Source organism: Astyanax mexicanus, chromosome 18, assembly GCF_023375975.1.
Source record: "Astyanax mexicanus isolate ESR-SI-001 chromosome 18, AstMex3_surface, whole genome shotgun sequence".
NCBI classification, from domain to species: domain Eukaryota; kingdom Metazoa; phylum Chordata; class Actinopteri; order Characiformes; family Acestrorhamphidae; genus Astyanax; species Astyanax mexicanus.
Window position 1 is genome coordinate 4,760,340 of NC_064425.1, and position 26,763 is coordinate 4,787,102.

The 26,763-nt window shown below is 39.6% G+C and overlaps 1 protein-coding gene and 1 long non-coding RNA gene across 4 annotated transcripts in view; one reads left to right on the top strand and one right to left on the bottom strand.

Annotated features, from left to right (window-relative positions):
- cadm1b (cell adhesion molecule 1b) overlaps positions 1-22,254 on the top strand; it is a 364,886-nt gene extending 342,632 nt beyond the window's left edge. For 2 of the 3 annotated variants that reach the window (XM_022674840.2, XM_022674847.2), the window contains 2 exons: positions 16,632-16,757; positions 20,548-22,254. In XM_022674840.2, the coding sequence (XP_022530561.1) occupies positions 16,632-16,757; positions 20,548-20,666 (245 nt within the window). In that variant the 3' untranslated portion in view covers positions 20,667-22,254. The remainder of the gene's footprint in view (positions 1-16,631; positions 16,758-20,547) is intronic. The other variant, XM_022674842.2, reaches the window with a different exon arrangement.
- LOC125782552 (uncharacterized) lies at positions 21,096-26,399 on the bottom strand. The gene is made up of 3 exons (XR_007425259.1): positions 26,313-26,399; positions 24,965-25,038; positions 21,096-21,181 (listed from the first exon to the last, which is right to left on the bottom strand). It is a non-coding gene; the product is annotated as an uncharacterized LOC125782552 (long non-coding RNA).
- Between the last annotated feature and the right edge of the window lie 364 nt (positions 26,400-26,763).

Sequence of the window (26,763 nt, forward strand, 5' to 3'; positions counted from 1 at the left end):
CGCTTTGTCGCCTCTCGGGTGTCAATGAATGAATGGTCACCTGTCGCTTTGTCGCTTTCCAGTGTGAACGCAGGGTTAGTGGAAATCTGGAAACTAAGCTTACTGTAAAAAAAAAACAGAAGCGCTTTGCTCACTCAAATAAACAGTTTTCAGGAAAGAAATCTGTGTAGATTAACATCCAGCACTCGTTAGGACTTTAAAAAAAAGTGTTTTTTATATAAATTACAGTTTTGTTTACTCAACTTAGCTTAGCCTTAAAGGTCTCGCCATCCAACGGTGAGACCTGCTGATTTAGAAGGGAAGCATGGTGACAGCCCTGTTCCTTACTAGTGTCCCATAATGTGCCTTATAAACTGATGCGCCTTATGTATGAAAATGGACCAGAAAATAGACATTTATTGATAGTGCACCTTATAATGTGAAAAATACTAATTTTAGTAATATGTTTGGGCAGAAGCTTTTGATATTTATCTTTGGTCCAAACCAAAATAGGAAGTGGGAAACGTGCCGCAAACCAAAAATTTGGTCTGTCCAAAGGTGGGTGGGTAATTCTGTCTGGATGTTCTACAATATGGTTCGGTTCAGTTGCAGTTCAAAACACAACCATAAAATACTATTAAATAATAGAAGAAGAAAAAGGTCCTGTGTTGTGGCAAAATCCGACTCCCATTCTTGTTTATAAATGTTTTGCAGCAGTATGTGCAGAACTGACTGCACTCAACATTCCTGTATCTACTGTAACTGTAGATTAAGCCTTATTTATAAACAGATGGGCAATCTGTTGCTCTCACTCTGCTGCGTGATGCACATGCACTTAAATGGAGTACAAATATAGCGAGGAATGGGAATTATAGGGTCTAATCACGACTCAGCAAAAGAAGCACATATAGCTCTGAAAAAAAAATTGAGAGCACTTCAGTTTCTGAATCAGTTTCCCTGATTTTGCTATTTATAGGTTTATGTTTGAGTAAAATAAACATTGTTGTTTAATTCTATAAACTACAGGTAATATTTTTTTTAGAAAATGAGAAATGGCTGAAATAACAAAGATGCAGAGCTTTCAGACCTCAAATAATGCAAAGAAAACATGTTCATATTCATAAAGTTTTATTAAATAGAATTCAGAAATGAATATTTGGTGGACTAACCCTGGTTTTAATTACAGTTTTCATGCATCTTGGCATCATGTTCTCCTCCACCAGTCTTACACACTGCTTTTGGATAACTTTATGCTGCTTTACTCCTGGTGCAAAAATTCAAGCAGTTCAGTTTGGTGGTTTGATGGCTTGTGATCATCCATCTTCCTCTTGATTATATTCCAGAGGTTTTCAATTTGGTAAAATCAAGGAAAAACATACTTTTTAAGTTCTCTCATTTTTTTTTCCAGAGCTGTATGTTTATGACTTGCAGGAAGTCAGTTTTTAGGAGAAAAAAAATACTGAATAATCTAGAACACTCTTTTTTTTCCCTGTTCCAAGAACATTTTGGTTGGCGCTTCAACTCCTTCAGTCCAAGTCAGAACCAGAACCATAACCAGTGCTGTATGAGGCTCTATGCACTGTATGAGCATGATTTAGGCTACTGTACCCAGCTCTGGCACGTCATGCTGAACACGGGCATAAGGCAGCTGACTTGCTGGCTGACTGCATAAAACTGGGGAGTAGAACTGGAGGCTGTGGATGCAATTTAACTCACCCACTGTTCCTCACCTGTGAGACAGCAATGCTTGTCTCCACAAGCCATTATGGTGCATTATTATGACTTATGAGGGTGCAGAGCGTTTTAAAACGGCCATGATGGCGCTCTTATTTACTCACTCCTTCCTTTCCCCCACTGCTGCTGTCAGGAGGAGTTGTACAGCAGGGTAAAACGAAGGCTGCTGTGTGTGTAGATGTATGGGGATTTTTTTTTTTTTTTAGGAAATACAGTTGCAACACATTGACGGATGGATTTGACTGTCACAGCTAAATTAATTCCAAAAACAGCAGTGAACACATGACTAAGTGGGTCTTGGGAAGTGCTGAATATAAGAGCATAATGACCCGATTTGTGTCTCTCCTCACATTTCTACACTGTGCTATTTACAGTGCACTAAATGTAGCTTATCCCATTGTTGGGTCCAATGATGCAAGTTCAGGAGTGTAAAAAAAAAAAAAAAGCATATAGCGAGTTGAAGGTAGTGTATGTAGACATCTGTTACTCAGAAAATAATTTATTTAATCAAATCTATTTCATATTTCTTTTGGACGCGGTCGAGTGACGCTGAGAGTCTGAGGTGAAGTTTAAGGGTTAACTTTACCCAGCACTCAGTGCTGTATCTTTATAACTAAGGCTAAAGTATCTCTGGAAACATTTTGTCCTTTGAGTTTTAGAGCTGTAAAATTGACTGGGGGGGGGGGGGGATGACAGATGCTGTTAGCCAATCAGAGGGGATATATGATTATATGTTTGCATGTATGAATATTCATAAGCAAGAGCCAAAATCTTGTCTTTCTTCAGAGACCACTAATTCAGTGAACTAAAGCAGGGTTGTACAGAAACACCAGAGCACTTTACTTTTTCACGGAAAAAAAAAACGTGGCGAGGGGTGAAGGTAGTGTATATAGACATATGCGGCTCAGAAAATCTTTTTTTTTTTTTTCGAATCAATTTCACATTTATTTCGGGCGAGGTCAAACGACGCTAAAAGTCTGATGTTAAGTGAAGTTTAAGGGTTAACTTTACCCAGCACTCAGTGTTATATCTTTATAACTAAGGCTAAAGTATCTCTGAAAACATTTAGTCCTAGAGTTTTTGAGCTGTAAAATTGACTGTGGGGGAAAAAAGGCAGGTAGGCGTTCGTTCTCTGCTGCAGTGCTGTTAGCCAATCAGAGGCGATATGTTTATATGTTTGCATGTATGAATATTCATAAGCAGGAGCCGAAGTCCTGTCTTTCTTCAGAGACCACTAATCCAGTGAACTAAAGCAGGGTTGTACAGAAACACCGGAGCACTTTTATGCACATTTCATTTATACTAGAGAGTTGTACAGCAGGGTAAAATGAAGGCTGCTGTGTGTGTAGATGTATGGGGATTTTTTTTAAGGAAATATAGTTGCAACACATTGACGGATGGATTTGACTGTCACAGCTAAATTAATTCCAAAAACAGCAGTGAACACATGACTAAGTGGGTCTTGGGAAGTGCTGAATATAAGAGCGTAATGACCCTATTTGTGTCTCGCCTCACATTTCTACACTGTGCTATTTACAGTGCACTAATTGTAGCTTATCCCATTGTTGGGTCCAATGATGCAAGTTCAGGAGTGTAAAAAATAAAAAAAGCTGCTACACTGCAGTGCTGTACATATGGCGAGGGGTGAAGAAGGAAGTGTATGTAGACATCTGTGGCTCATAAAATCATTTTTTTTAATCGAATCTATTTCAGATTCTCCCAGAACAGATCCATTCAGCAGGGAGCGTGCACTCATTGCTCTCTCGTGATAATGTTGGTGGCGGTACACTAGCTGCTGCTTTATTTCTCGGCGTAGTCACAGCTCTCCCATGACAAAAGCCCATTCGCCACGCTCCTTTTCCACTGCATCACAGGACAAAATCCCACGCTGTCTCACCACGTGGAGCACCGCAGGTCTGGGGTATGTTATTTGCAGATAGAGTCATCTTTGATCACGCCGAAATGAAAGCGATCCGTCTGAAATGAAGCAACCGACGCCGCTGGCTCCGCTGTCCCTTCAGCAAAGTGAGAGGCGATTTATAGGCGGCAATCCAAGGAGAGAGCGAGGTGAACTCCTCCGCCCCACGCCGTCGCCTCGCTTTGTTCAGGAGGTAATAACGTGCAAATGAGTCGAATCCTCGAGAGCCATTTCAAGAGCAAATTGAGGGGCGCAAATGAAGAGGCCATGTTTATGGGCCTCGGTTTGCTTCCATCTTTCATGTATTTATGCGCCGTACCTGAAAATACTCATCCGTTTAATGGTTTTATAACATTTGTATTTAGTGCTTTAAACTCTACTAACCTAAATACTAATGCTAACCATGCGCTAGTAGATTTTTTTTAAGTCTAAAGAATGGCAATCTCTCAAATCAAAAGAGAGTTTTTATGTCAGGCTTTACACCAAACAACTTTTTGAAGGTTTCCTTCTGCTAAAATCCACTGTTTCTTGTTCTTTGTGAAATACAGTAGGTCTCTGAGTATATATATGCTGTATATGAAACTGTTTCTCAGCCTTCATTGTCTGCAGTAGCTGGTAAAAGAAAATCCTCTTTTGGGAAAAGCATTGTGTCTACGAGCTTACAGCAGCTAGTTAGCATTAGCTATCTTGTGCAAGTAACTATAGGTTTAAATTGGATCTCCAGTGGATTTTGCATTTTACCGAGACCTTAAATATACACTAGGGAGGCACAGTTTGACAAGGTAGCACAACTCGACAGAACACTGGTCAAAGTGGGTGCCGTTCACCTCTGACTTTATGATATAAACTCTGGGGCTCCTTTGTGGGGAAACTGCCCAAGCACCGAATCAACAAGTCTGAGGTAAGAGTAAGTTTAGTACTGTTAGTTTAGCCGAAAGAAACATTTCTTTTGGACACGGCTGAGCGACGCAGAGATTCTGATGTGAAGTGAAGTTTTAGGATTAACTTTATCTAGCACTCAGTGCTGTATCTTTACAACTAAGGCTAAAGTATCTCTGAAATCCTTTCAGTTTTAGAGCTGTAAATTTGACTGTAGGGGGGAGGGGGCAGCTAGGCGTTTGTTCTCTGCTGCAGTGCTGTTAGCCAATCAGAGGGGATATGTTTACATGTATGAATATTCATGAGCAAGAGCCAAAAACCTGTCTTTGTTCAGAGACCACTGATTCAGTGTACTAAAGCTGGGAAATACAGAAACACCAGATCACTTATTCATGCCATTCAATGCCATTTATTCATACTAGAGACCACAACTAGATTTTTGATTCGAAATGAATGAAAGAACCTTTACTGGATTCCATTGTTGCAATTTTTCCACTATCCAAATAAAATAATGTGAGGCTTGCTTGAGTTTAAAATCACCTCTTTTTGACCAGGGCCGTGTCCGCTTTTCTTTTTTATTTTCATATTTTTTTTCCTAAACATACTTCTGCACACACACAACGCCCGCTCTGCCCAAAAGCTTCTATTTGTGCTCATCTATTCAACTGCTGCTTGTAAATGTCCACCAGGAGCATAAAAGGAAATAATCTCAGAAGAAATCTAGTTGCACTCTTGTAAATAGTGACCCTGAACTATATTACAAAGACTGAGACTCTTCCAGAGTCACTATCTGCAGAACTGTAACTGTAGCTTTTCTTTAGAGATTATTTCCCATCATGCTCCTGGTGGACCTTTACGAGGAACTGTAGAACAATAGAGCAAAACAGAAGCAGCTTTTGGACACAGCTGCACTTGTGCAGGGGAAACTAATAAAACACCACAGAATGAGGACAGTGAAGTTCGCTTTGCTGCTTGCTTGTTAGTGCTGGAGTGAACTGATCTATTGGTTATTGATAATGCCCACCTCAAAATTAGCATGCCAAAATTAGCGAGCCAAAAATAAAAACTGACTTTTGACACCTAGCCTGACCACCTTACCTTCCATTCACAACAACAGGCAACAGAGCCCCAATGACTATGCACAAATTAAGTTGAGATTTTTTCAGCTTTATGTAAACAAATTATGACGTGTTTTTTTTTCCAGTTCTGAACAGTGTGGTTCTAAACATGGAAAAAAGCTTGAGGTATTTTTTTTTTCTCGTCCTAAAAATCTATATTCAACCCACTTCACCACTCAGGTGCACCAGAACATGTTGATTGGCAGGGCTGATGGATGGATGGATGGATGGATGGATGGATGGATGGATGGATGGATGGATGTTTTATGGCTGAATTCTTCATAACAAGCATAACAACCTTAAATGATGCATCAGACCTCAGGGGCTGCAGCATTTAAGGCGGAATGAAACATTTAAATAAAATAAAATAGTTAATCAAAGCCAATTTCATCTCTACATCACACCAAGGAATTAAGGAATGGACAATAATTATTAATTTCTAATCTCCCCCCCTTTGTGAAGACATACAATAAAATACGCTCTAAAGTTAACTAGTTAACCTGCAGCAGCAGCTTGGTGCTTGAAGAGTTTCCTGATTCTTAGGGTGGAGGATTTCACACTCTAAAACAAGGGGTAGGGGTAAGTGGTAGGGTCATTACTCAGTGAGTTAGGGTTTTTAAACATGGTGGAACCAGAAGGTGCTGGGCTGAGTACTTGAAGTTCAAGTTCAACTATCTCTAAGCTTTTATTTAAGTACTTTTGGGCAAGGTGCTCCTGGCAAAGCTCCAAAACAATGTGGCAGCTTAAACCTTAAAGCTATGAAGCTACTCAAAAACAAAACACACTGCAGCTGTGTGGTCCTGGTAAAGAGGCATAAAACAAATAAAGGAAAGAAAATTCTTTGTGAAAAGGTGGAAAGTGAATTTCAGGTGTGTTAGGGGTTTATTTGGGAATGTACAGGGGTTGGACAATGAAACTGGAACACCTGTTATTTTAGTGTGGGAGGTTTCATCATGGCTAAATTGGTGAACAATGGCTAAGCCTGGTGTCCAATCTTCATTAATTGCACATTGCACCAGTAAGAGCAGAGTGTGAAGGTTCAATTAGCAGGGTAAGAGCACAGTTCTGCTCAAAATATTGCAATGCACTCAACATTATGGGTGACATACCAGAGTTCAAAAGAGGACAAATTGTTGGTGCACGTCTTGCTGGAGCATCTGTGACCAAGACAGCAAGTCTTTGTGATGTATCAAGAGCCACGGTATCCAGGGTAATGTCAGCATACCACCAAGAAGGACCAACCACATCCAACAGGATTAACTGTGGACGCTGTAAGAGGAAGCTGTCTGAAAGGGATGTTCGGGTGCTAACCTGGATTGTATCCAAAAAACATAAAACCACGGCTGATCAAATCACGGCAGAATTCAATGTGCACCTCAACTCTCCTGTTTCCACCAGAACTGTCCGTCACCACAATCAATTATTGTGGTCTAAAACCAGGTGTTTCAGTTTCACTATCCAACCCCTGTACAGTATGAAGCAGATTTTCTACAGTAAGTTGGCTGTGGTTTAAATATAGGTGCAACCATCTGTTGCTGCATTGTGTGCACCCTCTACTCTGTCCATCAGTGGAAAAAAACACCACTATAAGGCCACTCCACATCAGATATCCTTTCAGCTGTGAACCGTTTTCAGCTCAGCAGTGACACAGGCTGGCATGAAAGTGGCCTTGGCATTGGGCACAGCAGCTTGCTGAAAGTTGTACGTGCAAATTCTGAATTATGTTCAGGAAGTGCATCATCTCTTCAGACGGAATGAATAGAGGTTACAGCTCAAACAGGCTGTAGATTGCAGTAATCTCAGGGAAGCTTGTAGTGAGTGGTGTAAGCCTCGATGTAGGTCACAGCTGGTAGTGTGCACCTCCTACATTCTCTGCGCTGATGGTACCACCCTAAATTATGTTAATCGACCCCCTGTACAAAAAGTCACGCTTTCAGAACGAGCTTTTCAGGATGCGGCGCAGCTTTTTGTTGTCCTTGTTTTCATACGGTGCGCATTACTGAATTACATCTAAATGAGAATGCATAAGCTCTGGTCAAATCTAGCGATGATTACGGAATTAATCAGGTGGCAAATGTCTCGCTGCTTCTCGAACGCACCGTCATCCGTGCAGAAGAAATGTCCTGTTATGTAATCGGATGCGGATGCTGATGCTAAAGTGTGCCAGCATTACCCAGCATTACCCAGCCAGCCCATAAAGGAAAGCATCTGGAACAGAATCGAGTTTTCACTCTAAAGGTGCTGAGCTGCCACACTGACTGCTGACAAAATAGAGCAGCTCTAACAGGATACAGAGCGAATACTGTGATGCTTTCCAATGCATTATTCGCCGAAACGCTCTAGCGTGCCGGCTCCTCGCTCGCCAGAGCTCTACTGCCAAAGATAGTACGTCTGGAGGAGTGAAAATAAGTCTGGGCCATTTCATCAGAGACGAGGCGCCGTTTCGTTGTGAGGAAGGTGACCGAAAATCTGATTTTTTGTGAAAACCGAAGGTTTTATTAAATTTTTTTAGGCCATAATCGCCCAGCGCTACCTGGTCTATGCTGTTATACCATGGAACTAGGATTGACCTAAATCAACAGATCCTGGGCATATTTTTTATCATTTTATTCCACACATTCAGAAAATGTCACCAGCCATTTGCTTGTCGCATATAGTGGACTGATCTGAAAGCAGATTTGTGCGGAGTTTTGTATGCAGTGAGTTAACCCTAGGATTGTGATTGAGCTCTCAGGGACCATTTAGTCCAATTCAGAGACAGCAGGCATGAGCTCTTTCAGAAGAGAGTGTTTGAAAGACGCCACATGCTCCAAGTCCCCTCTGTGTTTGGAAAGGTCTTCTGCTCCCCCCGCTAAAGCCTCGCTCTCGTCTTAATAGCAAAGAGTTCAAGTTCAACTTTTCTGAAAACGCTTCTCTTTGCCGTCTCGCCCACTGTTTACATTATCGCTCTTTATTATCTTGATCCCTGTTTACATGCTGCAGTTTTAGCTGTAGGAGTTTTTTAAAAGCAGTGTTTGTTGGGCTGTTTATTGCCTTTTTATCCTCTTTTATCCACTTATCTTCTGGCTGCTTGGTAGTCTTTTGTTGAAAGCACGAGGCTGAGGTCTTGGGTGAGCGAGACTCCGCGGGTACATCAGCATGAATGGTATTAGTGGGTAGTAGGGATGGCCCTGGGAGATATGTGTATTTAACCCCAGCTAAATAACATACCTGCATGAATGTTAGGATGAGTTAGAGATGAGAAAAAGTTAGAGATACATCAAAATGAAAAGAAAAATGTGGCCATGAATATTGTATTTATTTTGCCACTATTTTCACCACTGAATAATAAATATATATATATGTTTTAAATCCATTACAAAACTAAAATGTTTAAAAATATGTATTGAACACTTAACCTTTTTAATATCCAAGCAGACACTTTCTATACCAACAAAGCACAATATATTTACCTCAGCTGTGCAGCTTTAATCATCAATTTAATCATCAATTTACTGCAGCAGTGCTATTTCAGTCATAAATGTACCTCAGTAGTGCTAGTATAGAACATCATATATGTTCATAATCATATATGCGCAACTCAAGTTACATGTGAGGTGAAGCTTTTACAGGAAATTAAAGGAAGCCACTCTTTTGGTAAAGCTAAGGTTAATGCTAGGTTCACACTACTTCACCTTTTGAGTGGTCGGTCGTTGTGCAGTTCAGGTTAACACTCTACACGACTGGTTTTGCTGTAATCGTGAGTCCTCCAGAAACACGTTTATCACGAGAACACACCAGAACTAAACACATGAGAACTAGCAAATACAAACCGGAGAATCTCTATGGAGGAGAATACGCACTTAAATTGAGTCCAACATGAACGGGTTCATATGAAGCAACTGAGTAAATTCAGGGTTTATAAATATCTGATCAGTTTTATACTGAAATATATACTTATGTCCTCAACCCAGAACTATATCAATTGTTTCAGCACCACAGACATATATATATATATATATTTTTTTTTTTAATGTTTTAGCATTTTAAACATGCTCTACCCATATGTCCAGGATCAGCTCGCCAACCAATCAGCTCACAGTAGCAGTAATTAGATTAGATTAGATTAGAAATACTTTATTGATCCCAGAGGGAAATTACAGTAATTACAGTAACAACCATTTATGTTGCATAATAATCACTCAATAATAATTTACCACAAGAGAGAAAATTGCAATATGTACACATAAAAAACGTAGCTGTAATAATATGTATAGAAACACATACTGTAATTTAGCATTAAAAAAATAATAATAATAATAATAAAAATGCTAGTGCTTTACAGTGTAACTAATATATACAGGCACACTTTCTTTGCTTTTATGGTGAATTATTATTATATATTATTCTACTTTCTAAAATTAAAAATATATATATATATATTTTTATTTAAAGCTTATTTAAAGCTTTTAGCTCCATTCACTCCATTTATAGAGGACTTGCTTGCTGGCTCCCTCTAGAGTTTAACAGTCATTTCATGATATAAAAGGGGAACAAAAAGTGGTCAGACTTTTTATAAACGGCTCTAGGGGTGGGCAATATTATATCGTATACAATATATCGTGACACAGAAATATCATGATATTAAAAATCCATACAGTGATAATAGAGATGCTCTATCTTAAAAGTAGTCTATTATTTACTGTGAAGCTTTAAGTGTATTTATTGTATAATTGTTTTAGTTTGCAGTTTATATGCATGCACTAAATATTCTATAATATTTTTTGCTGCATTATATTATTTTAAGCTATATTATTTATTTTGCCACATTATGATTATACTATTATACTATATTCCTGAAATTAATTAATTATTTTTCTGTTTTCCTATATCGCCAAGTATATCGTTATCGCAAAAATACCCTGACATATCGTGACATTATTTTAGAGCCATATCGCCCACCCCTAAACAGCTCTGATGTGTTTTTGGGCCCGTAGTTCTCTCTTTCTGTGATCACACTGGCTGAAGGTAGCCGCTGCTTCCGGCTCCCAGTCATCGACTGAGTCAGATATTAAACATGCTGAATACTTATTGGCCGTCTGCGATTGGTTGGAGATCAGTTGGCATCGAGATATCCCCGATTTCCCTCAAAGCAGAGCTTTTTCTCTGTGAAAATCATGTAGTGGGAATCTGGCACTAGTTAGCTCAGCTAAATAAGCGAAACTATCCTTGTATAGCTCGCATTTTTAGTTGTAAAACAGTTTTTGAAGAGGTATAAAACTCATTTCAGGTGTGTAATTAGAGCAATAAAATGAACTTAAACCTGCCGTTTGTCTATTTCCTGTCAGTAGAGCTTATTTCATAGTCCTGTTCCTTTATTTCTCAGCAGCAGTCTGAGATATTAAAAACTTTTTTTCTCTCCTGTAAAGTTGCTGTTTTGGAGATACTTGTTTTTTATTGGACAGCGATGATATGCTTCATGGGATTTATTCCATGCTTTGGTGCAGAACCACAAAATGACCAGATATGTCAGCAGGACAGTCCAAGTAATGGAGTGGGTTGAGGAGTTGAGAAGTTCAGATGAACACAGTGGCCACAACCTCTCCTACAGAGCTCTGGGTTGCAGTGAAGAATGTGTGGGAAGCAGTTCATTTAGATGGCGTTAAGAAAACATTATGAAAATGTTAAAACAGTGTGAAACAGCCGAGGGCAGAGGCGGATCTGCAACATACTGAGACTTTTAGTTGTTTGTGAATTTTTCATGATCGGTTACTTGTTTTTGACAACCAGTTTGTTTGCTACATTTTGCACAGTAGTTCCTAGAAGTTTATTTAGATTATATAGACGTTCTGCACCCCTACAGATATAGTTAGTCTACAGCTTTATTAAGCTGATTAATAGGTTGAAATCTGTATTAATAGTACCACTGCAGTGCTAGCGTTGATACCTCGTTTGAATGAGAATTTTTACTCTAGACTTTGGCATAAACTGGTTTAATGGGTAAGGTTTTCTACACTATATGGGCAAAGGTATTGGGGCACCCACACGTTACACCTGCATGAAATTTTTCTCATTCTGAATCAATAGGACATAATCAGAGATTTAAAAGTTACTAGAGATCCAGCCTTAATTAAAAGTACAAGTGCTCTAGCAAAAAGTGACTTTAGTAGAAGTAAAAGTGTTCTTTAAGCACCATACTTAAGTACTAAATTATTCAACATTTATTGTACTTAGTATTGTGTAAGACGTTTATTGTAAAATGTAGTACTGAAATACTAAAAGTAAAAGTGCAGTACTGTGTTATGTAGTTATTACAGAAAGCAGTGCTAACTTGATTTCATGCTCCTACAGCAATAGAACTAAATGAAGCACCTGAATTCAATGATTAATGGTGTTTTCAAGCCTGTAGTTGTGAAAGTTTCTATGGTTAATACTAACTCTGATTACCAAAGCTATGAACAAACACTGTCTCTGCTGCTCCATGCTGTTTACACACGCGGTGTGTGCTGCGTTCACTACTCTCAGCCACATGACTCCATTTACTAAGTGTTTTTCACAGTTCACAGGGTTTTTAATGGGATGTGCTGGCTGCAGTTAGTGAACACAGCACAGTCCGCACATGTAAACAGGATGGAGCAGCAGAGACAGCGTTTGTTCATAGCATTATCGGGCTGATTTATCAGATTAAACTGCCCCTTATCAGCAGTTTAGCTCAAATATAAGTAGTATATTTAATAGCTGGGTCACAACAAGCGAGAACTGTTCCAGAGTTCTAGCTGGTCTTGATCCGGTTCTTTTCATTCGAATCTGATTGCAAATACTATTACTGTTTTCACACCTGCTCAATCGCACCTCACTAAAGGTACAAACGAACCAGAGACAATTTTAACCGGACCAAATCTAAGTACTGGTGTGAAAACACCCTAATTTGGTGGTATTTGGTTATTCATGCCTGGCCTACCACTGAAAAATGCACTTTAGACACTTCAGGACTTCAGCCAGTGCCCTTTGTTTGCTTGTTTTGTATTAAACTCAGAAGCAAACAGACCCGAGCTGCTGCTCTCGTTTCCCTAAATCTCGATCAGAGGTTGCCCTTGCCCCGAGAGCAGGTTCTTTAGTCGTAGGGGGAGCAGACGGCGGCGTCTGGCCGTGTGTGCCACGCTCTGACGCTGAGCGTTTCCAGCATTTCTCGTCTGCAGCTGCTGTAATGACTGAGGGCCCGCAGTTTAATTAGTCACTCCAGCACAGATGCAGAATGGGCCTCGTAAAGCATGCGTCCCCGGCCCACGGCCCCCGCCACAGCAGCCGCGTACGGCTCCCCCCAGCTTGGGCCAAACCGCAAATCAATGCGTTAGCCTTTATTTCCCTATAAATTTCCAGATCGCTGCGCGCCGGCTGAGCTGCAGCTCAGGGAAGACCTTTTTATTTATTTATTTATTTATTATTTTTTTTTTTTTCCCGCTTGCCGCTTGGTAAACATTTAACTGGGGCCTAGTTGGGATGCAATAAAAGCCCAGTAAAACGAGAGATCCAAAGAGCCTATTATCACACGTCAAAGTAAGAGGCGCACGGGGAGTTTTATTATTATCTCCCCACAAACAGCCAGCAGAAAAAGTTATTCACTCTCCTCCTGGCAGAGAACCAGCGGAAGATCAGAGAGGGGCGGGGCCACTGACATTAGCGCACCGAACGTTAACCTATAAACCTATATGACACGACTTGATGTATTATGTATGCACTTTATTTTCTCTCAGTGACATTTCATTAATTCATAATTACACTGTGCCGTTTGATCTCAGCACACCTTTGGTTTTCTTTCTTTCTTTTTCTTTTTTTTTTCTTCAAGTCAAGTCAAGCTAGCCAGGGCGGAGAAAAAAAAAAAAACGCTAGGCCGAATTTCCCCTTCACTTGGCTGAGATGTCTGTGCCCTTAGACAGCTAATTTATCTGGGGGTGTCAAGCGGAAGGCAGCAGGGGAGGAGAGACGAGTTGAGGGCTGGAGCGCCGTGCGGAGGGAGTGAATGGATCGTGACAGTGCTTTTCTCTCCCGTTCCCGGTCTCATGCTAATTAGCGCCGCCGCGGAGAAGCTTTCCAGAAGCACGCGGCCCCCAATGTGAAGCTCTCAGGGCCCCTGGTGGGACGTGACGCAATGCAGGGGCATCCCTGTCTGATACCCAAAAGCAGAAAAAGAGGCGTCTGGAATAAACCCAGCAGACCCCCGTGGGGGGCTTCCTCTATCTGCTTGCCGCAGACAAGAGCCAATCTAGCCAGAAAATCTTTTTTGTATTCAAATAAGCACATAAAAGAAAGTGTTTCTTATTTTCAGTTTTGCTGGAGTTAAGCAGGGACGTTTAACTGATGCAAAAAAAATTAAATAATAAAATAATAATAATAAAATACAGTGTTTGGGCTCAGACATGCTGGACAGTTTTGACACCTGGAAAAACTCTGAGGTGGAGGTTGCGAGGTGTATTCATCATTTCCGGTGAGGAAGTGACTGTAGAGATAATGATGTGTTGTGCTATCAGCCTGGCAGTCAGTCTCCAGCAGCTTTCTCAGAGTCGGCTCACTTTCTACTTCCGGCGCCGACGCGAGTGGCTGCCTGTTCCAGTAGCTCCGTCTCTTTGTGTGTTTTTCTGAGTTTTTTTACGTTTATTTATCGTCTCTGTGCTACTACACACGTCCAGTGTGCATCTTATTTATATCCTAAGGATATTTTTGGTGTTCAAGAATTTCCCCCCGGGGATCAATAAAGTATCTATCTATCTCTATCTATCTTAAACTTAAAGGTAGCAAGCATTCCAAGAACTGGCCATGGGACTTGTTCCATTGACCAACCGCTAAGTTGTTGAATGGCTCCCATCAATTAGAAACGCTGTTTCCATGGATTTAGAGGCCAATCTGTCAAATATACTCCTGTTCATTATATTTAGTTGCTTAGAAACTGGTTGCTGATTTTTTTTTTTTTTTTTATGTGCATTTGCTCAACCCATGTGTAGCCTATACAATGTATGTGCAGATGCTTAAGAAGCAAGTCTTAATTTGTCTTAATTTAAAAGGATTTGTCTTAAAATGTCCTAAATCCATATCCCAAAGTCCTCAAAAAGGAAACGCTTTACTTGGATGGTCCATTTTATGGCCACTGAAAGTGGTCAGACTCTCTATAAATGGTTCTGATAATGCAGGGGTGAGTTTTGGACCCGTGGTTCTCTCTCTCTTTCTCTGTGATCCTATTGCCTGTGGGAAGCTGCTGCTTCTGACTCCCAGTCGCTGACTGGGTCAGATATCTAGCATAGCAAATATTTGCCAGGTGTCTGCGAATCGGCAAGCATGTTTTGGTATTTCACATTATGTGACTAAACGAACATGGAGAGACCCCCAATTTGACTTTGGGTAGAGTTTTTATCGGCAATCGATGAAAAAACTTTGGCAACCAATAAAACTGGGCTAAAATTGTGTAGTGTGAACCTGGATTTTGCTGCTTTTTATTTTATGTACACTGGCAAACATTTGCTCAAACACTTGGTTCCGGCATTTGTTTATTTGTATTCGTTATCTTGTTTAAAATATAAAAATGATTGTGCTACCTATAATTTTGTTTTTTGATAATCAGGTTATACTTTACAGAACTTTTGACAGGGGTGCCCAAACTTTTGTGTCTTATATGTTAAAGGATATGTTAAATGTGTGCCCAGGTATCAGGTCATACCTGCCCCCCCCCAGCCCTCCTTCCACCCATGTGAGACCCACTTGAAAATGTTGGCTGGGGTGCTAGAAGATTGCAGATCCTAAAAGCATGCATTTTCATGCTTTCTGAGAGGAAATATTCTTTATTTTACGATTATTCCTCATTGCTCCCTTTTCTGTCTAAAAGTGGGTTGCACCTGTTCATTGACATACTTTGTATGTTTAATAACTGAGGCATCTTTACTCCATATACTTTACCGATATCTTCTCACACACAAGCTGTTACTATCAGTGGAGGCACTGCATCCATCACTGGCTGCTTTAGGTGTGCCATATTTTTTCACACTATAAGGCACACTAGATTATAAGGCGCATCATGCAACACCAGGGGTGTAGCCTTGTTTCCCTTCTAATTTCAGCAGGTCTGTAAAGCTAAGCTAAGTAAACAAAACTGTAATTCTTTAAAAAATATATATATATTTGGGTGTGTTAAGTGCTTCCGTTTATTTACAGTAAGCTTAGATTTGCAGATTTCCACTAAAGCTAGCCACAGTTAGCGGCTAATGCTGCCTGACAGAGCTTCACTGCGGAACCTTGTGAGTTCTGGTAAGCCAGGGCAGTATAAGCTAGCGGTTTGTGCCATGTAGCTTGTTTTAACACTGTAAATGTGCAAGCTACAGGCCGTTAATACTCACCTCTGAACGACGAAAGAGCTAGTGCGTAGCGTGGTTAGCAGGTAATGCTAATGCTGCTTCAGCAGTGCTAGCAGGGGTTAGAAGTAGGCTACAGGCCAATAATACTCACTTTAGGATGGTCAAAGAGCTAGTGCATAGTGCGGTTAAGGGCTAATGCTCTTTAATACCAGACTGGTGGATTTCATACATAAGGAGCACCGGATTATAATGTGCACTGATGATTTTGGGTAAATTAAAGGATTTTAAGTGCACCTTATAGTCCAAAAATACAGTAACTGGTTATCTGTACCTGTTGTTAATATAACTCTAGGAAGGAAGCACTTATAAGCACTTAGCAAACTAAAGGACAAAAATGAAGGGATAAGAAACATTAGGGCTGATTTCTGTGATTTATTTGAAGTAAAGCCTCATTTTTATCTTTAGTCTCAGAGATTGAGCTGTTGTTGTAAAAACAAATGTTCAAGGCTGTCCTGTTCTACAGGAGCAACACATTCAGGAAAAGTGACTTTATTTAAAATAATACCTCGGTGGGGTCACTGAAGCGGCAGCGGACACCTCAGATAACAGCGCGAGCCGCCATCATTTGTTTTGGTTTGTTTTTCCGCCTCTTAGTTTTTTTTTTTTTTTTTTTTTTTTTTGCAGATTCAAGAGCGGACGGAGGGCCGCAGAAAATCGATCACGCAGTCATCGGCGGAGTTGTTGCAGTGGTTGTGTTCGCCATGCTCTGTCTGCTCATCATTTTGGGACGCTACTTCGCCAGACACAAAGGTAAATCACCTTCCCTCTCATAGATGCTGCTGTTTTTTACAGTGGTGCTTGTTAGTCATGTTTAAACTGTTAAAACAGGGTTCTTGCGCCATTTTAAATGTCATATTTATTGCTTTTTAAGGCCTTTTTTAGACTGCAATAAATGTAATTTATAACCCAAAAAAGTAGTCATATTTTCTTTGGTAAAAAATTATTTGTTAAATTGGAAATCAAAATCTAATCTAGCTAACTTGCCACTAACATTACTATGTTAGCTAGCTCTCTCCCTGGTAACATAGCTAACTTGCTGCTAATGATATGTTAGCTAGCTCTCTGCTAATCTTAGTTCTCTCCCTGGTAACACAGCGAACTTGCCGCTAATGTTATGTTAGCTAGCTCACCGCTAATGTTAGCTAGCTCTTCACTATCCTTAGTTCTCTCCCCAGGAATGTAGCCAACTTGCCACTAATTTTGTGTTAACTAGCTCACCGCTAACCTTAGTTCTCTCCCCGGTAATGTAGCTAGATAACTTACTGCTTACGTTAGTATGTTAGCTCGCTCTTCGTTAACCTTAGTTCTCTTTCTTGTAACGTTAGCTAACTCGCCGCTAAAGTTAGCATGTGCCCTTTACTCCGACATTAATCGCACAATCTGAAATTTAATACCTAAAGCAAATTGACAGTAAATGTAAGACAATTTAAGACCATAATTACACAGATTTTAATTGAAGACATTAAGACTTTTTAAGGACATGCAGGAACCCTGTAAAAACATCACAAAATAATAAGACACCTCTGGAAATGCTTTAAAGTCATTAGAAAAATTATTTTGATGTAGAGACTTAAGCTCTGAGGCACAGTAAACTAACACAAAGCCTTGTGTTAAAAAATGAGAACAAATACCAGTATGAATCTTCATATTTACATTTATTTCTTTATTATTTAATAAGTGTTTGATCAGTAAAGTGCACAGTAAATAAAATAGCAACTTATATCACTAACAAAAAGTATAATGCAGTTATGTCTCAGGCATAAAGAGTATCTCTCAAAAGTGAGTACACCCCTCACACTTCTGCAAATATATATTATTTTATATATTTTTGCAGGACAACACTGTAGATATGAAACTCAGATATAACTTAGACTAGTTAGTGTACAGCTTGTATAGCAGTACAGATTTACTGTCTTCTGAAAATAACTAATAGTCCGCTGGCAACAAAAATGAGTACACCCCACAGTGAACATGTCCAAATTGTGCCAACATTTTGTCATTATTATCTAACGCTGCCTTAGTCCTCTCCAGCATAGATCAGAAGTGGTTTGATTAGACACACAGTCGTGCCATATGAGAGCACAAAATTGGGGGTAAGAGGGTATTTTGAGTAGTGTTCCTCCTGGTGAGAGATTGTTGACTTCTACACATGACTCTAAGATGGTGTGCTGAAGTCTCAAGTGCCTTCTGTTGCCCTCTGTCTCTCTCTCTCTTTGTCTGTCTCTTTCCCTCTCACTCATTCGCCCTGTCTCTGTTCCTTGTCATGTCTCTCACTCACACCTGTCACTCTCTCACACTTACTCTTGTGTGCTAGCGCTCTGTCTCACACTCACTTTTGCTGGGTCTGTCTCACTCACTGTCTCTCTCTCACTTACTCTTATGTGCTCACGCTCTGTCTCTTGCTCGGTCTGTCTCACTCTCTCTCTCTCCATCACTCTCTCCTTTGCCTTGTCTCAGGTGCTGTCTCTCTCTCTCTCACTCTCTCTTGGGGGCTCGCGCTCTGTCTCACACTCGCTCTCTCTTTCGCCTGTGCTGTCTCTCTCACTTACTCATTCTCTCACTCCATCACACTCTCTTTTGCCCTGTCTTTCGTGCTGTCTCTCTCTCACTCTCCCCGTCACTCTCTTGTGCACTTGTGCTCTGTCTCCTTCGCTTTTGCTGTATCTTTCACTCGCTCTTGCTCTGTCTGTCTGTCTGTCTCTCTCTCTGCTCTGAGATATGACAATACAGTAAAAAGGATCTAGTCTGCCAGACCTAAACCACACTACACTATTATTACTGACCCCTCACAATAATACAGACCAGCATTTAAACTGTGTGAGAATATATATTTTTTTATTTGTAATTATGAAAAAAGTATTGAAAAACATAGATTTTGGGTATCATATTAGTATCAACATTTTTAAATCCTCACAACAGGCTTACAATGCTAGCAATAGGGGCACTGCGTTGCCCATTCAAAAATCACATTTTTACACCATTAACAAGCTCAAAGTAGCTCTAAACTGATTTGGTAGAATTCTAAAAGTCCTGACATTTAAAGCTCTTAGTGACTCATTTTAAAAGTGCACAGGTAGTTTATTAAAAACACTTTTTATACACAGAGAACTTTGTGGTAGTTCTCTGTGTGCTGCTATCTTGAGGTGGGCTTCACAAAAGACATACAAGTGCTGCCGCCATTGCTGCAGAAACTCTACCAATAAAAAAATTGAAGCTCAATAACTTTAAGCTTGTTATCGGTGCAAAAAGTGATTTCTTTACATGGGCAATTTTATCTTTTCATGGGACAACACTAAATAGTTGATACTTTGGGCACAATTTGCCAATTTTTGCTTAGGGGTGTGTTCACTTTGTTGCCAGTAGATTAGACATTAATAACATGAGGGCACAGCAAATGTACACTGTTATAAAGCTGTACACTGACCTCTTTACATTATATCTAAGGCCCAATCCCATTTCACCCCACCCCTTCTTTTCAAGAGTAACCCTTCAAGCACCCGGTACGTCATCAAGAGTCATTGACTGGTTTTCTGTAAACAGAAGCAAAGAGTTTTGCAGGAATTTCCATCATGGAAAGGAAAGGTGAATTATTGAAAATAGCCTACAAAACTTACCAAAAATAGTATTTCACATTGGTTCCCAACACTGGTCCTGGAGCAGGTAATGTGCTACAAGAAACCACTAAAATGTGTAAGAATGTGGGTCTTCAGTGACAGAGAAACCACTGGTAAATCACAATGATGTTTGTCAAATAAATAAAAATAAATAAATAACACTGCTTTATTAACAGGGTACTAGTGTTGGTACGTAGTTGACCCCGCTAAAGTTAAGTAGCCTTGCTGCTACTAAACTAGTTAACTTTAGGGCATATTTTCTTGTATGTCTTCAGAAAGGTGGGAGATGATGCAGAAATTAATTATTACTCTCAATTCCTTAATTCCTCTGTGGGAATGGGGTGCTCTGATTAGCTTTTAATTTATTTATTTTTACAGTTCCACCTTAAATGCTGCAGCCCCTGCTGTCTGTTGATCCATTTAAGGTTGAACGGGAAAGTTAGCTAGCTGGCTAGCTACTGAGACAAACTACTAGCGATTTTTTAATGCTTGTTATAAAGAATTCTGCCATAAAACATTGAAACTACACATTAAAGTATGGTTATTAAAGTGCTAATTGTCATATTTAAAAAGGAAAATACTTAAGGTTACATTTGTGGGTTTCTTTGGTCGCTTGTTCCTCCATCGTACCAGTGATTCTCATAGACCTCGGTTTGAAGTGTGCATCTGAAAAATCTTTGTATGAAGGGCTAACAAGCCCTATCCCTTCCTCTAACCTAACCCTCCAGCCTAACAAGAATCAGGACACCCCTACCCGTTAAACAGAGGGGTAGGGGTAAGTGGTAGAGCCAAGGGGTGAAATGGGATTGGGCCAAAGTGTCATATCTTCAGTTTTGTCCCAAAAAAAAAATATATAAAAAGAGTTCATTCACCTCTTGACCTTTGTGTCCCCTCTCTCTCTCTGTCTCTCTCTCTCTCTACTTCAGGCACCTACTTCACTCACGAAGCTAAAGGAGCGGAGGACGCTGCGGACGCCGACACAGCCATCATCAATGCTGAAGGAGGACACAACAACACGGACGACAAGAAGGAGTACTATATCTAACTCTGACTAGAGCTGCTAGCCACCCCACCCCTCCCTGCCGGACCAGGAGCCTGCGGGGGTCCTGCTGGATTAGGGAGGGAGGGCTCGGGTTAGTCCAAGCTGTATTTTTGTTTCTTTTTTTGGGATTGGAGGGTCGACCCTGCGCAGCAGAAGAGGAGGAGAAAGGAGAAGAAATGAGAGGAGAGGAGCGCTGCCATCGAGACTGAAGAGGTGTGGGATGGAGGAGCGTGAAGGAGAGCTCACTTTTAGAGAAGCTTCGCCATCCAACACCTCCCAACACCTCCTGCTGGTGCCAGTTTTGTTCAGTTTTTTCGACATTTTCGCGAGGAAAAAAAAAAAAAAGAAGAGAAATTTTGTGCCTTGTTCTATTTATTTAGATGGAAAACACCTACTTTCTCATTCCCGCACCCACGAGTTGCGTACTGCTGGCTCTCTTCATACAGCAGGCCCCGTCATGCTGTGCTTTTTCGACGCCCGCACACACTCTTCAGCTTTCACATGCTCTCTCCTGCCAGCTGAGTGGAATACACACCATATACACATACATATATACATATACACATATACACACACAAACACACACTAGTTCAGACATGAGATTCAGTCCTGGAAGTACTATTTAGGTCTCTTTAATGACTTGTTTCTGAGTGGATGACAGTGGATGACACTGTTGTGACAAACCTGAGCTGAAACTCATTCCGGTCCTCTTGTGTTGTTGCATTATTTAATAGCCGTTCCGTGTGTGCAAATAATCTGCTTGTGTTAGTATTCATTCATTAGCGCCATGCCGTAAATGCCCACCTAGCAGTTTAATGGTAATTGCATCCGTGCATTAAAAATGAATGCCAAAGCAAATACATTAAATTGGCCCCGGTTCAAATGGATAGAGGAACTCTTTAATGCCAGCAAGCCCCCACCACCGTCCTCATATCATAAACCAGACATGCTCCAGACTATAAAGTAGCTCCTGCTCCGTTTCTGGTTTCAGAAGATGGCATCAGGTGTAGTCCTCAAGGTTGGCGAGCTGCCACTGGCTGTAAGATTAAGCACTAAAGGTTTGCGTTTATGTAAACTCGCTAGGGCTGCACAATATATATCGGTTAAGCATTGTCATCGCGATGTGAGCATGAACTCTGGTGTAAAATGGACTTTTGTTGTAGTAAAACATGATAAAAAGTTCTTACCTTTGATGAATAGCACACCTCCGCTCTCCCACAGCGTTCAGAGATCCAGAAATTGTAACAGTTTGTCCAAACACCCTTCAGACTGGGTGACACGGGGCATAATTTACCCCGATAAATCACTTTTTACACCGTTATCCAACTCAAAGAAGCTCCACACCTCCTTGCTAGAATCCGGAGAGCCCTGACATTTAAAACGAGGCATTAATAACTTAAAAAGTACAGAAGAAGCTTATCAAAAAACACTGTTTTTAATCCTATAACACTAGCTTCAGCTCCGAGTGCCGCCATCACTGTACTGATAATAACAGACACATACATACATACTTTGAGCTGGAAAACAGTGGAAAAAGCGATTAATCTGGGTAAATTATGCCCCGTATCACCCAGTCTGAAGGATGTTTAGACAAACTGTTAAAATTTCTGGATCTTGGAACGCTGCAGGAGAGTGGAGGTGTGCTATTCATCAAAGGTAAGAACTTTTTATCATGTTTTACTACAGCAGAGTTCTCCTTTAAGGCAAATAACTCAAACATGTCATGTTGCAATGTTTTCGAGTCTTGACACAAGAAGTACTGAAAATACACAGTGCTGTCTCTGTGTCTGTGTGAGTGACAGGCTGCTGCTGCCTGAGAAGCGCAAAGGGGAGTGGGGGTGGATTATGGCAGGAGTAAACAGAATGTAACCACATGGCTGGGCACGTGCTTGTCAACGTGAGAATGTGTCGAAAGCTGTGCACCTCAGTTCAGCACAGTTTTGCAGTGCAGATATTTCCAGTTACAGCTGAATTCAAGCCATTTAAATGCCTGATTAAAGGGCCGATTACTGTTGTTTTGCTGTTTTCCTCTGGTTGGGGGGCTAGTGACGTCATGGACCCTACATTGTTTAATATCGCGATATATATATATATCTATATATCGTCAGGAAAAAAAGAACTATTGCAATGCAAACTTTTCCCAATATCGTGCAGCCCTAGTACTCGCTGCAATAAGGCATTCTGCAACATACCAGACTTTTCAAAGGCAATTCAAGCAGATTCAGCCTGTACTTTCTGAGCCATGTGCCGCTGTGTGCCCTCCTACCAGCGCAGTTTATTTAAAAAACGTACTCCTGCATTGTCAAACTCTCTTCAGCTTACATCTCACACAGACGCCCGCTGTGTTAATAGAATGTGTTCATGTAATACTGTGGGGGCCTTACATATATCTTTCATTTTCCTATTCTTTGTTCTTTGTTCTCCCCTTCATGTCATTTAGTGTCCTAGGGGGCTGAAATAGGATGAACCACATGATGCATAGTGTAGAATACATAAAGTGACAGTATTTGAGAAGTATGAATATATTGCTGACTTTGAAATTCTCATGGCTGCACATTGTTTTTTGTTGTTTTTTTTGTTTGTTTTCTTGGTCATAGAGTTTCCATGACTCGTGAATTATAGAATGCTACTACTTTGTTATAATTATTATTATTGCTATTATAATTTTACTTTTACTTTAAATCACATAATCAGGCCAAGACTATTTAACAGGATTTTGAACCTGGGAAATATTATTACAATCTGAGGAGATTAAAAAAAATGCTAATATATTATAATATATTTATGCTAGTCTCATAGTTAGCCAGTGTCGCTCTTTTCTGTTCATTTATCTTGCTTTTCTTTTTTCGTTTGTTTTTTATTGTTATCGTTTGTTGTACAGTGTTTTCTGGTTTTATTGGGCATCTGTGTTGTTTTTTTTTTTTTTTTTTGTAACACACAATGCCTTGAATCTCAAACTTGCCTGCATCACTGAAGGAAATAAGAGCTGAATGGAAAAAGAAGTAATAAGAAAGAAACATTTCTAACATCTTGCCATTATGAGTGATTTGTTAAAAAAAAATAGACATGGGAAATACTCAACTGGTTATTATAAAACTCTGTATCACTCACGCCTGCTGTCTAAACTTTGTTCAGTTTTTTTTTTTTTTTGACCCACTACCTAAAAACACTTAGACTGCATTTACACTGCTCCATCACATCAATGCATATGAACACACTGCCCCCAACAACTGGTCACATGTGGGTGTTACAAAGGTGTTTTATATTTAAACGTATATACAGCTCTGAAAGAAATAAATGAGACCACTTAAAATGATTTTACCAAATTAAAAACCTCTGGAATATAATCAAGAGGAAGATGGATGATCACAAGCCATCAAACCAAACTGAACTGCTTGAATTTTTACACCAGGAGTAAAGCAGCATAAAGTTATCCAAAAGCAGTGTGTAAGACTGGTGGAGGAGAACATGATGCCAAGATGCATGAAAACTGTGATTAAAAAACATGTTATTTTCTTGCATTATTTGAGGTCTGAAAGCTCTGCATCTTTTTTTATTATTTCAGCCATTTCTCATTTTCTGCAAATAAATGCTCTACATTACTCAAATTTTACTCAAACATATACCTATAAATAGCAAAATCAGACAAATTGATTCAGAAACTGAAGTGCTCTCAAATTTTACAGAGCTGTATATTAATATATGTGATTAATTAAGCTTCATAACATTGTCTAGTGAGCATATAGGAGCATATAGGCTAGCAAAAGCAAACTTTTTCAATTCAATTATATATTCATATTTTCAAAATTTAACAGAGACCCCAACAATCTCAGCAGTCTTTCTCCACGCTGTATTATGCTGATTAGAGTCCCTATAAATCAGCAGGGATTGATCATAAAGGAAAGGGAAGTCTTTTCATATATGCTTCTCCGGAATGATTAAAATCAGAATTAAAATATTTTCAGGACACGATTCAAGCGAACACCTGCTCTCTGATTGGATAGACACATTGTGTTGGACAGTTTCATTTGCATAGAGCTCACCTTTGCTCAACTTTTCATTGCATCACATCCACTGGACTCGACACACCGGACCCATAATGCGTCTGACTGAGCCGATGCTTCCCATTGAAAATGAATGGGCTAAATCACTGTGTTGATGTGAAGGAGCAGTGTAAATGCAGCGTTAGTGCATTTAGAGTTTTTATAAAAACTTCCACTCTTCTTCTATATTGTCATCAACTAAAGACAAGGATGGTCCAAACTGAACATTAAAGAAAACTTAAAATATTGAGACAGTACCTGAGTTCCAAAGTGTAGGCTGTAGGTAAGGTAGCGCAGGAGGACAGCACATTGAAGTAATCCATCTCAGCAGTCTGTAGGTCACAAAATAGGAACAGTCTAATGAGAAACCGTGGTTATGTCATGTTAAAAAAAAAAAAGTGTGTGCTTTAAATTTCTTTACAAAAAATTATCAAAATTATTCAATTAGGCCTGTCACGATACGTTTTTATTGTGGACGATATATTGTCCCAGAAATTATTGCGATACAAGATATTTTAGTAATTTGGACTATTAAATTCCATTAACATAATGATAACAATAGCATAAATAAGCAATTATACACTTTTATAGACAACATTTAAATGTATCATTTATTATAATTAGTTTGTGAATTATATGCTTATTTCTTCACCTACTTTAGTCCACGCTGTGTGTATGGAGTCACAGTGATTGAAGCATATGTGAACAAATATACAAATTAACACAACAGACAATATCACGATTTTTAAAAAATTATTGAGGTCATGTTCATTTACTGTACAATTCAATATTGCAATTATTGTGACAAGCATGTATTCAATATTTAAAAAAACATTTAAAAACCATAATCATAATGCAAGGATACTAGGGGTGTAACGGTACGTGTATTCTTTACGAACTGCCATAGGTCACGGTTTATTTCGTACAAATGCATACAGGATACACGGTACACAGGAAGTCTATGGGAGACTTGTGGAACCAGAGAACATAATGCAGAACTAATGTTCACAGAAGTGTTGCACCCGGAAAGTGTAGCTGTAGCAATGTTGCTATTAGCAATTTGCTACTGACTTAGCCCGTAGCCTGCCCTGAGAAGTTTAGCTCTGAGCACATGGGCTGAGTATGGTGAGTAAAAAAAAGACACACAGGAGCTATGTGATGTGATTGGTCCTCTGGGCCTCACGTTCCCGCCCACACATTCCTGCCTTCACAGAGTGATGCAGAGCCACTGATACACGCATACAGAAGTATAAACACACACAAAAAAGTATATAATCAGCCTCTAGATGTGAAATCAGACAGATCCCAATCCATTACTGAAGTTTTTTTAAAGCACATTGTTTTTTTTGTTTTTTTTTTCAGTTTGGAGGCTACTGTAAACGTATATGTATAAACATATAGAGATGTGTAAAACAAAAACATGGTTATAAAGAAGTTTAATTGTTAATATGAAGTTAATAAAGGTGAGGCTAAACAGAATACCCATCCTCTTAATTTTTTTTTTCATCAATCGTACCGAAAATGTACCAAACAATTTTCTGTACTGTTACACCCCTAAAGGATACATTAGTTGAGTCCTTTAAAATCACTCTGAACGTTGTCCTACCTTTCTTGGCTGTACAGGAAGGATCCTTCAGTCTGGAACAGCTTTCTATGGATGCAGCTTAGACTTTGGAACGCAGCCACTGCAGACACTGTAGAGATAAAATAGAAAAAATATATATATTATTGGATGCTTCACAAATATCTCTTGAAATTTTGATACCAAGATTTTAAGGTTAATTAAGAGTTTTATGATGTAACGACAGTCTTTTTTTCACACATAAACAGAAGATTTTTCTATACTGACATCCGGAATTCAAAATTTAATACAATACAAATCCAAAACCTTCCTCATCTTGTTTTTCGAAACAGCATATTTATTATAAGCTTTAACCTGCAGCCTTATGCATGTTAGATCACCCTTGTTTTTATGTTTTAATAGCAGTTAACACAGTCCCAGTAGCAAATCAAACCAAATTATCAGTGTGGCTTAAGTCTGGGCACTTTGCAGAATC